This window comes from Rhinoraja longicauda, chromosome 12 (genome assembly GCF_053455715.1).
Source record: "Rhinoraja longicauda isolate Sanriku21f chromosome 12, sRhiLon1.1, whole genome shotgun sequence".
Lineage (NCBI taxonomy): Eukaryota > Metazoa > Chordata > Chondrichthyes > Rajiformes > Arhynchobatidae > Rhinoraja > Rhinoraja longicauda.
In genome coordinates this window covers 26,275,780-26,291,116 of record NC_135964.1, presented here as the reverse complement: position 1 = coordinate 26,291,116, position 15,337 = coordinate 26,275,780, and the positions used below count along the sequence as shown (strand labels likewise).

General features: G+C 43.8%; 1 protein-coding gene across 5 annotated transcripts in view; it reads right to left on the bottom strand.

The window, feature by feature from the left end:
• Window positions 1-301: 301 nt before the first annotated feature.
• The window catches only part of mab21l3 (mab-21-like 3), a 36,898-nt gene continuing 21,862 nt past the window's right edge, over window positions 302-15,337 (bottom strand). For all 5 annotated transcript variants that reach the window (XM_078408701.1, XM_078408703.1, XM_078408704.1 and 2 more), the window contains 3 exons: window positions 6,005-6,186; window positions 3,954-4,148; window positions 302-1,086 (listed from right to left, as the gene is read on the bottom strand). In XM_078408701.1, coding sequence (XP_078264827.1) covers window positions 853-1,086; window positions 3,954-4,148; window positions 6,005-6,186 — 611 coding nt within the window. In that variant the 3' untranslated portion in view covers window positions 302-852. The remainder of the gene's footprint in view (window positions 1,087-3,953; window positions 4,149-6,004; window positions 6,187-15,337) is intronic.

The window sequence follows — 15,337 nt, the reverse complement described above, 5'->3', positions numbered from 1 at the left end:
ACCGAATGGCTTGTTTCCATGCTCTATCTCAAAGCTAAACTAAACCAAAGTACCAATTGCTGGAGGATCTCAGCAGGTCAGGCATCATCTGTGAGGGGAATGAAGAAGTGTAAGTCTGAAGAAGGGCCCTGTCCCAAATCGTTGTGTGTTCCTTCCCTCCACAAGAATCCGCTGACTTCCTTCAGCACTTTGTTTTTTGCCCAATACCACTGGCACAATTTTATAATCAAGGAAGAATCCAAGTCTTTGGGCTAAACGATAAGTTTTGCTGAATAGAAATATTTATTACGGAATGAATTGAATGAGTTAAATTAGAAGTGCAGAATGTGTCTTTAATTCGATTTACATTATATATTTCATGATCTCAATGGCAAATGGTGGCTCCTTGGAAAAGAACAATTCATTAAACACTAAACAATGGCTGCAAGTATACTTTTTTTTTTAAAGAGCATCACACAGTAAGAGCAAATATAAAAATCTTAATCTGAAATGACTGATTATTCTTCAAAGAACAATAGTTCAGAGCAAAGAATCATTTTAAGCAAAGACGTTTAAATCTTTTGGCACTTTACAGAACAAAGTGATGGCAATGTAAACAAATAAATGCACAGCATGAACCTTTAAGCTTCTCTCTCAAATCTTAATGCAGGTTTGGATCTTCATCAAAAATGGGAAAAGATTTTGCACAATAATTTGTGCAATAACTTTGTATTTGGCAAAAATCTACTGGTACGCTCGTCCCAGTATTCAAAATAACTCAATTATAAGATTGGTAAAACGTGGGGGTTTTAAAACATTTCAACAGTTAGTGCAGTGGAACCTGTCACTTGTTTGACAAAAACGCTATTGGATTCAATGGACGAATGCACTAGGGTTCATTAAGAAGTCATTAATTTTCTGAGATGTTATATCCAGTTCATTTGTGTTAGCGTATTTAAGTAGGTTGTAGCTCTTCACAAAGTAATGGCGGAGGTATCTTTGCAGCACACATTTCTGAAGTTTCTTCACCAAACGCAGAAAACTTTTCTGGAACCTTTTCCAATCTTTAGGGTGTGGATATTTCTCACAGGTCCAGAATAGTAATGTCTGCAAAGAGAAAAGTAGATGGTTGTCACTTCTTCATTCAGCCCAGGGAGTCTGCACCAATCAACGATCACCCGTTCACATTAGTTCTATGTTTTCCCAGTTTTGCATCCTACACACTAGGGACAATATGCAGCAGCCAATTAACCTACAAACCTGCATGTCTTTGGAAAGTGGGAGGAAACCGGAGCACTGGAGTAAACCCATATGGTCATTGGGAGAATGTACAAACTTTGTACAGATGGCACCTAAGGTCTGGATTGAAATCAGGTCTCCGGCGCTGTGAGGCAGCAGCTCTACCAGCTGTGCCACTCCTAAACAAAACTATCTATTGCACTTGCGTTTGACTTGATTGTATTATTGATTTTCACTTTACCTTGATGCACATGACAGTAATATATCTAAACCAATGGCCAAATGCTATATTCAGCCTTTCTAATCCAAATCTCTGAGCAATAATATTTGACTGAACATTGATTATCTTTGTGTAATAGACAGGCTACATTGGCAATAATTGTAGTTAATTAATACATAGGATGCACAGCGGCAATGGTCAAGTATATTTAATGCAATTTAATTAACTGGGGATCATCTCATCTCACACGAAAACAATCATGCTGGGGTAGAACAGCAGAATGCCAGAGGCAGCATCAAAGGGCAGAGAAACAATGTCAATGTTTTAGGTCAAGGAGAAATTTGTCTCTGGGCACCAATACTAAATGAGCATATGAGTATTGGGCACAGAGGCCTGACTGCCGCACATTCAATTTACTGGGTCGAATCATGCTGGCGTGCAGCTCCCGTTACAGCAACAAGCCTCAACTGAGATGAATCCATTGTAGTTCTGGACTGGGATATGCCAAGTGACAGATGCAAGTCAATCCACTCCAAATGGGGGAATGCACCTCCCCAATGCAGAGACCCCACTGGTTTCAAAGCCGATTTCTGGCCTAATAAGTGAGCTGGCGAGAGGCAAGCAGGGCAAATTCTGGTAATTACTTTTCAACATTTACCCCTGTTTTCAATTTGTATTTATTTCTCAGCTCCTCGGTGCATTTATATTTAATTTTGATTTTTGAAAAATAATTCAGAAACTTTACAACATTCTTAATTTATACAAAACTGAATCTCAAAAATACTTTAGAACTATTACAGATCCACAACAGTTTATACAGGTGATGAGGCTCCATCATTGCCCTCACAATTCACATAAATTCTCCATATCTTGCAGCCTTTTTGTCCTCTTTTCATCTTTGGCGCTTGTCCACCTATCTACTAATCAACCTGAAGATGGACACAAAATGCCGGAGTAACTCAGGCAGCATCTTTGGAGAGAAGGAATGGGTGACGATCGGGTTGAAACAATCAACCCCCTCACTTGTATCCACCTCTCACTTGAAAGGCTTTGGCCCGCCCACATCTCTCTTCCCTCCAACCTGAAGAAGAGTCCCAACCTGTTACTCCAGCACATTTTTGTTTTTTGCTCAAGAATCCAGCATCTGCAGTTCTTCCTGTCTACCCCTTGACCCAGCTTCCTATTAACTGCTTACAGCGGCAGAGCTCAAGACTACTTGAGAGTACAAGTCTTCCAGCGACTTACTTGAGAATGAGTGGGAAATGATGCTTGACTGGCAGCCAGTGTACAGGTTCGTGAGTACAGGGGTGGTGTGTAAAAGGGACTTGTTTGTCTCTTATTCGCTTGCCTCTTCTTCATGTATTACCACCACATGCTATCTCCTGCCCCTCCTCTTTTACAGCTTCCTTTCCCATTTCCCTGCAATCAGTCTGAAGAAAGGTCCAGACCCGAAACGTCACCTAGCCATGTTCTCCACAGATGCTGCCTGACTCCCTGAGTTAGTCCAGCACTTTGCGTCTTTCTTTAGTTTGTCTCTCATATTCTATTCTCCCAACGAGGTAGAACAACCTACAAGGATCTTAAAAGGCAGATTGAGGTTAAAACGTTGGTCACAAATGGATTATCAGCACAAAGGAAAGACAATGACTCAGAAACCAAATTTCACTGGCAAATACAAGCAGGTGATCCTGACCATAGACCAAAATATGAAGGAGATATTCAGTCTTCCACTTGAGGGCACCAAACGTCGTGTGGGAATATTGAATGGTAAAAGTTGAAATAATTCATGGCAGTGTTAAAACATAGAACAGTACAGCACAGGAACAGGCCCTTCAGCCTACAATGCCAGTGCTGAGCATGATGCTAAGTTAAACTAATCTCCTCTGGTTGCATGTGATCCATATCCCCCCATATGTCTATCTTAAACGCCACTATTGTGTCGGCCTCCACCACCACTCGTGATGGTGATATAAATTTACTGTCGTCAATAATTCTGATAAACATGACCCATCAATAGGGATCTACCATCTATTAGTAAAAAACAGATAAAGTGCTGGAGTAGCTAAGCAGGACCCATTGAATTACTCCAGCACTTTGTGCCTTTATTTTGTAAGCCAGCATCTGCAGCTCCTTGTGTCTCCAGTAGCTATTAGTATTATGGTTAAGCTACGTTACTAGTGTGTAGATGGGGCATCTTAGTCGGCATGGGTAGTTGGGCCAATTCAACGATACAATTATACTTTATTGTCACATCTACAGTAAAATGCTTTGTTTAGCACACAACCCGGTATAATCAGGCAGCAGACCTCACCCAGGCAGTAGACAAGTGTGTCGCCACGTTTCTGGCGCCGACCATGTTACAAAAGTTCACCAAACAGTCCTATGGACCTGTTTCCGTGCTGTGTGAAGCTATGAATCTACTGCTCCCCATTTTGCTCTAAATCCACGTGTGAGAATAAGACTGAGACGGTTGAAGACATGCACATTGAATAACTGGAATCTGCTTCCAGATTACCTGGAGATGATAGGAAGTGATGACTGGTTTATTTCCAGGACACCAGTGATCTTCCTTCAGCTTTCTTATGACTTGTAAACACTTTAGACGACAGCCACCATCTTCATCCATATCCTCCAATAGCTCCTGCTCTGCACGTGTGAACGAGAGCTGCCAATGGTAATTTGATCGTGCCAGTAAATTGAATCCAAAAGACTGCCAGAACAGAAAGTAATGGGTATTGAGTTTACACAGCTAATACAGTCCATGGAACTATATTCGGCATGCAGATATTAACAATTCCTTCCACTCTTTGGCAAATAATATGCAGTTGCATAACAAACAGAGGAGGCATGGAGGCGCAGCAGTAGAGTTGTTGCCTTACAGTGCCAGAGACCCAGGTTCGATCCTGACTAAGGGTGCTTGTCTGTACAGAGTTTGTACGTTCTCCCCGTGACCTGCGTGGGTTTTCTCCGGTGCTCTGGTTTCCTCCCACACTCCAAAGAAGTACAGGTTTGTAGATTAATTGGCTTCGTGAAAATTGTAAAAAAAAGTCCCTAGTACGTGGATGGGATAGTGTCAAAGTGTGGGGATCGCTGGTTGACGTGGACTCAGTGGCCGAACGGTCTGTTCCTATGTTGTATCTCTAAAACTAAATGTCTTATAGAGTCATACAGGACAAAAATAGGCCTTCGACTCAACTTATCCATGGTGGCCAACATGGGTCCCAGCGTGGGGAAACTGTTGGGGGGGGAGGACACAAGGGGGAGCTGGCGTACTTTGTAACTTTGTCAGCGCCGTAGGTGGCTGCTATTTGTATACGTTGTGTTTTCAAGCAAAGAATCTTGCTGCCTAGTCACATGTGACAATAAAGTATTCCTATTCTCCATCTAAGGTAGTCCCATTTAGCCAAGTTTGGCCCATCTCTCTAAACCTTCCCCAACCCGAAACGTCACCTGTCCATGTTCTCCAGAGATGCTGCTGATGTCTCTAACAGTTTTATTTGTGTTTCTCAGTCTCATAATGGCTTCTTTGACTTTCATTGGCACAACTTTGGTCCTCATGTTGATAAACAGCAATAAAAGTCTCCAAAGGTGATGGAAAGACTGGAGGAAAGACGAGGTGCTGGAAACTCTCTTATACCTGCATTAAGGAGGTATTTAAACACACCTGAGCAATTACAAACACCTGTGAAGCCATGTGTCCCAAACATTATGGTGCCCTGAAATGGGAGGACTATGTATAAACACAGCTGTAATTTCTACATGGTGAAACCAAAATGTATAAAAATACCCTTTAATAAAATCTGACAATGTGCACTTCAACCGCATGTGATTTTTTCTATTACAAATCTCAAATTGTGGAGTACAGAGGCAAATAAATAAATGATGGGTCTTTGTCCCAAACATTATGGAGGACACTGTATCTAGCCTTCTGATCTTTCCTGTGTTCTATGTACCCTTTAGCTCCGAGACATCTTTTGTACATAATACCTTACCTCCCAGAGGGCAGATGGTCAGGATCGATATGAATTGTAATGCAAGGTATGGGTGGAGCTTCATGGATTGGGGTGAGCTGGAGAAAGAGGAAGAGGTAACTGGGAGAAGGGACATGGAGAGGAGGAGTGGAAGGGACGGGATAAGTGGGAAGGGAAAAGGAGAGAAAATGGCCTCCACATCCACTCTAAGCCTTCTTAGTTTAGTTGAGAGAAACAAGGCCTTTGGTCCACCGAGTCCATGCCGACCAGCGATCACCCTTTACACTAGCACCATCCTACAAACTAGGGACAATTTACAATTTACAGAAGCGAAATAAACCTACAAACCCTGTAAGTCTTTGGGATATGGGAGGAAAAGGTGCACCCGGAGTAAACCCATGCAGTAACAGGGAGAACGTACAAACTCTGTATAGACAGCTCCCAAAGTCAGGATGGAACCCAGGCCTCTGGCGCTGTTAGGCAGCAACTTTACTGCTGTGCAACCGTGCTGCCCACTTGTGTAACTCGTACTCAATTTATCATTAAACTTATCATCGTCATATTATCATTGAATGTTGCTTTTGTTGTTTCATACCTTAACCGTGCAAGCCTTTTCTTTTGATGGCCATCGTTTCAGGAATCGCGGCCAGCGTGCCTTTTTCGGCCAGTGGTTGGCGATTTCGATGGCTGGTACCAGCTCTGCTTCCACATGTTGTTCTGTGGTTTCCACAGCAAGTCGAATGGTGGGGCCGACACTCTCCAGGACATTGACTTTCCCTGTGGGCCAGAACAGAAATTTTCTTGTGTAGGAAGGAACTGCAGATGTTGGTTCATACCGACGATAGACACAAAATGCTGGAGTAACTCTGCGGGTCAGGCAGCATCTCTGGAGAACATGGATAAGTGACGTTTCGGATCAGGACCCTTCTTCAGACTGAAAGATAGAGTTGGAGGAGGAAACTGGAGGCGAGAAAAGGCCAGAACAAATCAGGGCCGGCAACAGAGGACTTAGGAAGGGTGGAGTCCATAATGGCCCAATGTTGGCTGGGAAGGTGTACTGACGAGAGGGATACAAGGATGCGAACAGTGGAACTAATAGGGTGACTAGGGTGGGCGAGCAGGAAGTGAGTGGGGGAGGGTGGGAATACAGGAGTTCCTTGAAATTAGAGAAATCAACGTTCATACTGCTGGTTTGTAAGCTGTGCAAGCGAAATATGAGGTGCTGCTCCTCCAATTTTCTTAACAGTTAAGTACCCACCTCCAGTTTAAATTCCATTTGGAATATTTTGGAGGACCAAGAACCAAGAAGCTAACGTTTAGGTGAGAAGACGCAATGTGCTGGAGTAACAGACAGGCAGGCAGCATCTCTGGAGAACACTGATAAGGTGATGTTTCGGGTCGAGACCACCCACAGTCTGATTGTAGTGGAGGGGGGGGGGGGGTGATATGGGGGAAGATGGAAGAGAGGAAGGGTTAGGACAAAGCCTGGCAGGTAATAGGTTGAAGAAACAAAGAACTACAGGTGGTGTTTTTTTATACCAAAGATAGCCACAAAGCGCTGGCGTAACTCAGCAGTCTGAGGGAAGGTCCCGACCGGAAACATCCCCCATCCTATTTCTCCAGAGATGCTGCCCGTCCCACTGAGTTACTCCAGTACTTTGTGTCTATCTTAGGTAGAATAGGTTTATACAGGCGAGGAGGGATCTTTGATAGGCAGATGGTTGGACAATAGCCAGAGAAGAAAAGACAGAAGGTGTGAGACAAAAGGATTGAAGGTTGTGAATTGTGAAGCTAGAGGAAAGAAATATACAGAATCATCTTTTTGTTTGCACTCGGCACAAAAGGTAGGGATGCATACATGATTATTTCATGTTCAAAGCCTGGCAAGTGATAGGTGGATACAGGTGATAGGTGGATACAGGTGAGAGGGGTATTGAATGGCAGATGGGTGGACAAATGTTAGCGATGAAAAGAAGACAAAAATGTGTTTAGATGAGGAGAGGAGTGTAATATAAGCCAGAGGAAGGAATAGAGGTGGAAGGGCATGATAGGGGGAAAGAGGGTGGTGGGGGAGGGGGGGGGGGATAGAACCACAGAAAATATAGGGGAAGAGGGGTGGTACTTAAAACTGGAGAATTCATTATTCATACTGCTGGGCTGTAAGTTACCCAAGTGGAATATGAGGTGCTGTTCCTCCAGTTTGTGTGTGGTCAAACTCTGGTAATGAAGGTTGCCCAGGACAGAAAGGTCAGTGTGGGAATGGGAAGTGGAGTTAAAACAGTTAGCAGCCAGGAGATCCGACAGGCCTTGGCAGACGGAGTCTAAATGTTCAGCGAAACAGTGTACGCTTGGTCATGCTGATGTAAAAGAGGCCACATCGGGAACACCAAAGCAAAACATGATCAAACGCAGGCTCGGCGATCGCTTCGCTCAACACTTGCGCTCAGTCCGCCTTAACCAATCTGATCTCCCGGTGGCTGAGCACTTAAACTCCCCCTCCCATTCCCAGTCTGACCTTTCTGTCATGGGCCTCCTCCAGTGCCATAGTGAGGCCCACCGGAAATTGGAGGAAGAGCACCTCATATTTCGCCTGGGCAGCTTGCAGCCCAGCGGTATGAACGTTGACTTCTCCAACTTTAGATAGTTCCTCTGTCCCTCTCTTCCCCTCCCCCTTCCCAGATCTCCCACTGTCTTCCTGTCTCCACCTATATCCTTCCTTTGTCCCGCCCCCCTGACATCAGTCTGAAGAAGGGTCTCGACACGAAACGTCGCCCATTCCTTCTCTCCTGAGATGCTGCCTGACCTGCTGAGTTACTCCAGCATTTTGTGAATAAATCCCTGAGGTTAGATGAGGTGCATGGGAACCTCTGTTTCAGCTGGAAGGTGCCAGTCTTCATTACCACTAAAATATCAGGATTGCACGTACAAAATGCAGAGCAGCACAATGTGCCGCAATAGAGTTGCTGCCTGACAGCACCGAAGACCCGGTTTCGATCCTGACTACGGTGCTGTCTGAATGGAGTTTGTACTTTCTCCCTGTGACTGCTTGAGTTTTCTTCGGGTGTTCCGGTTTCCTCCCACATCCCAAAGACGTACAGGTTTGAATGAATAAGTTTATTGGCCAAGTATGCATATAGGTTTGTAGGTGAATTGGCTTCTGTAAATTGGCCCTAGTGTGTAGGATGGAACTAGTGTACGGGCGATAGCTGGTCGGCACGGACTTGGTGGGTCGAAGGGCCTGTTTCCATGCTGCATCTCTAAACTAAACTAAAAAAAAAATTCTAATGAAATTGAGTACAAGCTAAAAATGGTATCATTCATTTGTCTAACATTTAACGCATGTAAGTGACAAATTTTGAATGAAAAGAAACAATCAGTAAAAGCAAAGAGCAATTGCATGGCCATGCAATAAGAAATTGTGGTGTCTGTCCAACACACACTGCCCCAAGTACCCGATTCCAAAGGGATGTTGTCCCCTAAACATCAGAATCGCGTTGTACTTGCACTGTGAACTGGCACTGTGAACTGGCACTGTAAAAGCATTCACTACAGCAATCACCATGCACATCAGAACGCCACTCTCCCATGCTCTTGAATGAAACAAGCCACTCTAACACAGTGCCGCATCAAAAATTATTTTTACCTGCAGTTAGAGGGCCTACCTTTCCTTTCATCCCAGCCAAACGTTTTACAGCTGTAAATGTGCCAAAACAGTTGTGTCTGTACAAAAGATAGACACAAAATGGTGGTGTAACAATAGCCAATAGACAATAGGTGGAGTAGGCCATTCGGCCCTTCGCGCCAGCACCACCATTTAATGTGATCATGGCTGATCATTCTCAATCAGTACCCCATTCCTGCCTTCTCCCCATACCCCCTTATTCTGCCATCCTTAAGAGCTCTATCTAGCTCTCTCTTGAATGCATTCAGAGAATTGGCCTCCACTGCCTTCTGAGGCAGTGAATTCCACAGATTTACAACTCTCTGACTGAAAAAGTTTTTCGTCATCTCCGTTCTAAATGACCTACCCCTTATTCTTAAACTGTGGCCCCTGGTTCTGGACTCCCCCAACATTGGGAACATGTTTCCTGCCTCTAACGTGTCCAACCCCTTAATAATCTTATATGTTTCGATAAGATCCCCTCTCATCCTTCTAAATTCCAATGTATACAAGTCTAGCCGCTCCAGCCTTTCAACATATGACAGTCCCTCCATTCCGGGAAATAACCTAGAAAACCTACGCTGCACGCCCTCAATAGCAAGAATTCAGCATGTCATGCAGCAACTCTGAAGAAAATGGACAGGCGACATTTTGGGTCGGGACCCTTCTTCCGACTATGCAGCTAAGCAATTTGCCTCGTTATGCAAGCTGATAAAATTAAAAATAACTGGGCCATTGATCCAAATCGAAAGCAGCTCACATTTAGCAAAACTGGGATTTTTACAATGCGAAACAAGACAGCTTAATCTATCTTCAGCTTGGTTTACGAAGGAAGGAACTGCAGTTGCTGATTTATACCAAATATTAGACACAAAGTGCAAGAGTAACTCAGCGGGTCTGGCAGCATCTCTGGAGAAAAGGAACAGGCGATGTTTCAAGTGGGATCCCTTCTTCAGACGGCACATTTCCTTGTTCCTTTTCTGCAGAGATGCTGCCTGACCTGCTGAGTTGCTCCAGGACTTTGTGTGCATCTTCAGCATAATTTATATCAGTTACAATTTGCCTCTGATCTCTACTCGCTCAGTAGCAGTGATGATATTAAACATAAGAGTATGATGTTGACAAGAAACTAATCAAGCGCAACATTTATGTATTATCAAAGTTCTCACCACAGGTGACTAATAGAGACCTGTGAGTTGCCAAACAGTCTGGCCCCCCCATGCATAGGCGGAATGAATTTCCATCTGTCATTCTGTAATTGGCAGCATTTCCATTGGAAGTTCCTTCTGGAGATGCTCTCTGGTGTGCTCATGGCAACGTTGCCAGGCTATTACTCAAACAAAAAGGCTTGGAACTATTATTTCCTTTAATAAAACATAGGAGCAGAATTAGGCTATTCGGCCCATCAAGTCTGCTCCGCCATTCAATCATGGCCGATTTATTTTTCCCCTCTCAAACCCTGCCTCTCCTGCCTTCTGCCCGTAAACTTTGACACCCTCACTAATCAAGAACATCAATCTCTGCTTTAAAAATACCCAATAACTTGGCCTCCATAGCAGTCTGTGGCAATGAATACCACAGATTCATCCCCCTTGGCTAAAGAAACTCCTTCTCATTTCCATTCTAAAGATACGTCCTTTTATTCTGAGGCTGTCCTCAGGTCCTAGACCGACCAACTCCTGGAAACAACAATGAAAAACTGAAGTTGTATTTTGGTCCCATTAATGTATACCTAGTATCTGAAGAAGATTTCTTGTTTTGCATCCGTCCTTTCCAAACCTCAGCTTTACCTTTGCCTAGTTAACGCAGTTCTCATAGCAACTAAACGCACCAAAGTGGGCACAGGCTTTAACTCAGTCATTTCACTTTCAGTTGTTCTAATCAGAAACAATATATCAAGTAGACTGAATGAGGAATAGATTGGAACTAAACAGCCACAAGTAAGATTCAGTCTATTATCTAAAATGATATCAGGGTGTGGAGAAAGTTATTGGGAAACATAGGCACTGCCATACCAAAGTAAAACCCGGATTTACTTGCAGATTGTTGTTTAGCAGCATTTTCCCGACTACATTGAGGGTGGCACAGTGGCAGAGCTGCAGCCTTACAGTGCCAGAGACCCAGGCCTGACTATGGGTGTGGCCTGTACAGAGATTGTACCTTCTCCCTGTGACCACCGGTTTCCGCCCACATCACAAAGACGTGTAGGTTTATAGATCAATTAAACTCCTGTCTCACTCAGGCGATTTTTTAGGCGACTAGGACGTAGGTTGGCGTAGGTGCGGTCGTAGGTGGACGTCCTACTCGCGACGATTGGGTCGCCGGTAGCTTGCCGTAGCTTGACGTCGACTAGGTGGTAGGTTGTTGTAGCTTGTCGTAGACATTGGAGTAGGGGGGTCCAGTCGCCGGTTTTTCGGTGACCTGCTACGAATATGACAGTCGCCGGCAGTCGCCTAAATAATCGCCTAAGTGGGACAGGCCCTTTAGTTTCTGTACATTGCACCTAGTATGTAGGATGCGAAAGGGGGATAACATAGAACTAATGAATGGATAGTCGGAGCAGACTCGGTAGGCCGAAGGGCCTGTTTCCATGCTGTATCTCTAAACTAAACTAATCATTCAATGTTTTAGGTTGTAACCCTTCTTCAGACTGAAAGACCTGCAATATCAACCGTCCATTCCCTCAACAGATGCTGTCTGACCTGATGATTTATACCTGTTCAGAGATCATGTTTAAGACAGAACATATGTAAAAGTTTAATAAAAGACACAATTGCTGGAATAACTCAGAGGGCCAGGCAGCATCTCTGGAGAACATGGATAAGTGACGTTTCAGTTCAAGACCCTTCATCATAAATGTTCTCCAGAGATGCTGCCTGACCTGCTGAGTTACTTCAGCATTTTGTGTCCTTATTTTGTAAACCAGCATTTGCTGTTCCTTGTGTCACCATAAGTAAAAGTAAGTACTTTGTACATTGATTAATGGTAAACCATCTATGCTTACCATTGACCAATGTACAAAATACCTTACCAACCCGGATCGTCACCGATCCATGTTCTCCAGAGATGCTGCCAGACCCGCTGAGTTACTCCAGCACTTTGTGTCCTTTTGTTTCTACTTTACACACAGATTTTGCCCTGATGCTGTAATTGACAGCAGCCAAGACAATAAGTAGTCCAACGTCTTATGTAAGACGTTGCTGAGGCTGTATTGTGTTCAGTTCTGGGCACCATGTTATAGGGAAGATGTTGATAAGTTGGAAAGGGTGCAGAGACTATTTATAAGGATGTTGCCAGGACTTGAGGGTCTGACCAACAGGGAGAGGTTGAGCAGGCTGGGACTGTGTTCCCCGGAGCGCAGGAGCACGAGGGGGTGATCTGAAAGAGGTGTATAAAATCGTGAGAGGAATAGATCGGGCAGACGCACAGAGACTCTTGCCCAGACTTGGGGAATTGAGAACCAGAAGGCATAGGTTTGAGGTGAAGGTGGAAAGATTTTATAGGAATCTGAGGGGTAACAAAGGGTGGTGGGTGTTTGGAACGAGCTGCCGGAGGAGGTAGTTGAGGTAGGGACTATTGCAACGTTTAAGAAACCATTACATAGGATAGGTTTAGAGGGATATGGGCCAAATGCAGGCAAGTGGGACTAATATAGCTGGGACATATTGATCAGTGTGGGCAAGTTGAGCCGAAGGGCCGGTTTCCACGCTGTATCACTCTATGACTGAGATTTAGTTAACAGAGGACACTACTGCAATTTATACTTTGTCACAGTAATTTCAGTGTTACCACTGAATGTTACTTTAGTAAAAATTATACATTAATCTGTTCCACATACTGACTTCTGCTGCCATTTCCTTGTTAAGGTCATGGCACACCAAGGGCGGTAAAACACAAGCGACCACAAAGATCGATGGGAAGATTTCCCAAACAACCTACTACATTTGTAGAACATGGTGTAATTTACAATTAGTGGCAAGTATTGATGGAACCACATGTACAAATGGATGATTGAAGGTATATAAATAATTTTAAACCACTCAGGATTATGCAATCATGCCAGTAAAGTGGAGGTAATTGATCACCCATTATAGAACTATATATTGTAACGTGACAAGCATTATGTTGCAATGAAAAACAATTCTTAATTTGTTTCAATAAATTCATCCTATATAACTCTTTACTATCACATAAATTGTGTTGCAAGTATCAGGGTACACAAAATTTGAGAATACCAGCCTTTGCTCCTCTACAGCACATGCTGTCTCCACTTTTTCATATTATTTACTGTATTTTCATAAACTTTCCCATGTTGAACATGGCTACTTGAATGCTTCTGGCAAATTACAGTAACATTTAACATTTAAAAAATCCTCAGCTCACATTGCGATCACATATATTAATTTATTGCCCAGTTATCAGATGACATCTTTGATACTGAACATTCATGACCTGCAGAGCATTCCTTTAATTACAGCCTACCATTAAATCACATCATTAAAAGCTCAAAGTGGTACATAATTGACTTGTGCATGTACTGGCCACCACCTCATTGTTAAAGCATTTTACAAAACCTTTCACGACCTCTGGTAATCCTGTAGCATGCTACAGCCAATGCTCTGCTTAGAATCGTAGAGAAACACAGCACGGAAACAGGCCCCTCGGCCCAACTCGTCCATGCCAACCAGGATCCCTAATCGAGCAAATGCTACATGCCTATGCCTGACCCAATTCCTCCAAACCTTTGTAGACACAAGGAACTGTAGATGCTGGAATCTTGAGTGCTGGAGGAACTCAGCAGGTTAGGTAGCATCTGTGGAGGGAAATAACAAGTGACGTGTCAGGTTGGGACCTTTCTTCAGTCTGCTCCTTCTTCAGTCTGAAGAAGGGTCCCCGACATGTCTGCTGGACATTAGTCATTGAGGCAGGTCACTTGCTTTTCTCAGGCACTGGTACGATAGATGCCAACCAGGTGAGAAGGTTCAGACCGCAGAAGTGATAGGTTGAAGATGTCCTTGAATATTCCAGCTAGTTGGTCAGCACAGGTCTTTAGTACTCGGCTAGATAGCTGTAGCATGATGTCCCAACTCATGAACTCAATACCATGACCGATGAAAGTAAGTGTGCCAAATACCTTCTTCACCACTCTGCCTACCTGTGTCAGCACGTTCCTGGAACCATGTACCTGAATCTCTTGTTCTCTCTGTTCTACAATGCTCCCCAGGGCTCTACCATTTCCTGTGTGCTTCTAAAGAAATTATATGGGATCCAGAACACCTACTCAAGAGTGCTACTTGTGTCATTGAGAGATACAGCACAAAACTAGGCCATTCAGCCACGCCAACCATTAAACACATGGATTTGGTAGCCCATTAGGGGTCTTTGTACAATGGTTTATCCAAAAGTCAATACTTCCAGCTGGAGCAGACAATATTATATTGCAGAAATATGGTAGAGGTTTGTGTGTAGAGGAACACCAAGCCAGATGTAACAGATGTAAGGAACCGATAGACACAAAATGCTGGAGTAACTCAGTAGGACAGGTGACGTTTTGGGTCAAGACCCTTCTTCAGACTGTTTATACATGTTCAGGCCGTCATACACGTATGTGTCTCCAACACGAACAAGGAGCAGCACAGGCTCAATAGTGCAAAGGGTTTCCCGTCACTGGACATTGAGTGAAATCATGTTAATAATGAAAGCAGAGAAAGAAAATATAAGATTTGCCTATTACTCACTCCTGAATTCTGACTGTTTTAAATGTATCGCTAGCCTCAAACTGTGCACATTTATGTACTTTAGGCCATTTGGAAAAAAATACACAAATGTTGGGCAGTTTTTTGTTTAAAAAAAACTATTTGTTCACATGTCTCCTTCCTCTGAGAGGACAAGCATTTCATAGAAACATAGAAAATAGATGCAGGAGGAGGCCATTTGGCCCTTTGAGCCAGCACCGCCATTCATTGTGATCATGGCTGATTGTCCCCAATCAATACCCCGTGCCTGCCTTCTCCCCATATCCCTTGATTCCACTAGCCCCTAGAGCTCTATCTAACTCTCTCTTAAATCCATCCAGTGATTTGACTTCCACTGCCGTCTGTGGCAGAGAATTCCACAAATTCACAACTTTCTGGGTGAAAACATTTTTTCTCACCTCAGTTTTAAATGGCCTCCCCTTTATTCTAAGACTGTGGCCCCTGGTTCTGGACTCCCCCAACATTGGGAACATTTTTCCTGCATCTAGCTTGTCCAGTCCTTTTATAATTT